The sequence below is a fragment of the Penaeus monodon genome, chromosome 31 (genome assembly GCF_015228065.2).
Source record: "Penaeus monodon isolate SGIC_2016 chromosome 31, NSTDA_Pmon_1, whole genome shotgun sequence".
NCBI classification, from domain to species: domain Eukaryota; kingdom Metazoa; phylum Arthropoda; class Malacostraca; order Decapoda; family Penaeidae; genus Penaeus; species Penaeus monodon.
The window spans coordinates 10,349,241-10,349,459 of NC_051416.1; the positions used below are offsets into that span (position 1 = coordinate 10,349,241).

Sequence of the window (219 nt, forward strand, 5' to 3'; positions counted from 1 at the left end):
TAATACCATCCACACTCCTTCAGGAACAATGGGCCCACACGACGAAACGGGAGAACTGACGCAGATGTTCGCCGGCGCCCTCTATCGGCTTGACCACGACCTTACGTTCAATAAGTGCGTGGATAAGGTGAGGGATAACTAATCCATATGCAACGTAGGATTTATGGAGAACGCATTGTATATAAGATAAGAACGAAGGGAGAAACATGAAAATACTCC

At 46.6% G+C, this 219-nt stretch overlaps 1 protein-coding gene across 1 annotated transcript in view; it reads left to right on the forward strand.

Annotated features, from left to right (window-relative positions):
- The window catches only part of LOC119592887 (regucalcin-like), a 62,425-nt gene that overhangs the window by 5,965 nt on the left and 56,241 nt on the right, over positions 1-219 (forward strand). Inside the window, exon 4 of the mRNA XM_037941780.1 lies at positions 24-127. Coding sequence (XP_037797708.1) covers positions 24-127 — 104 coding nt within the window. The remainder of the gene's footprint in view (positions 1-23; positions 128-219) is intronic.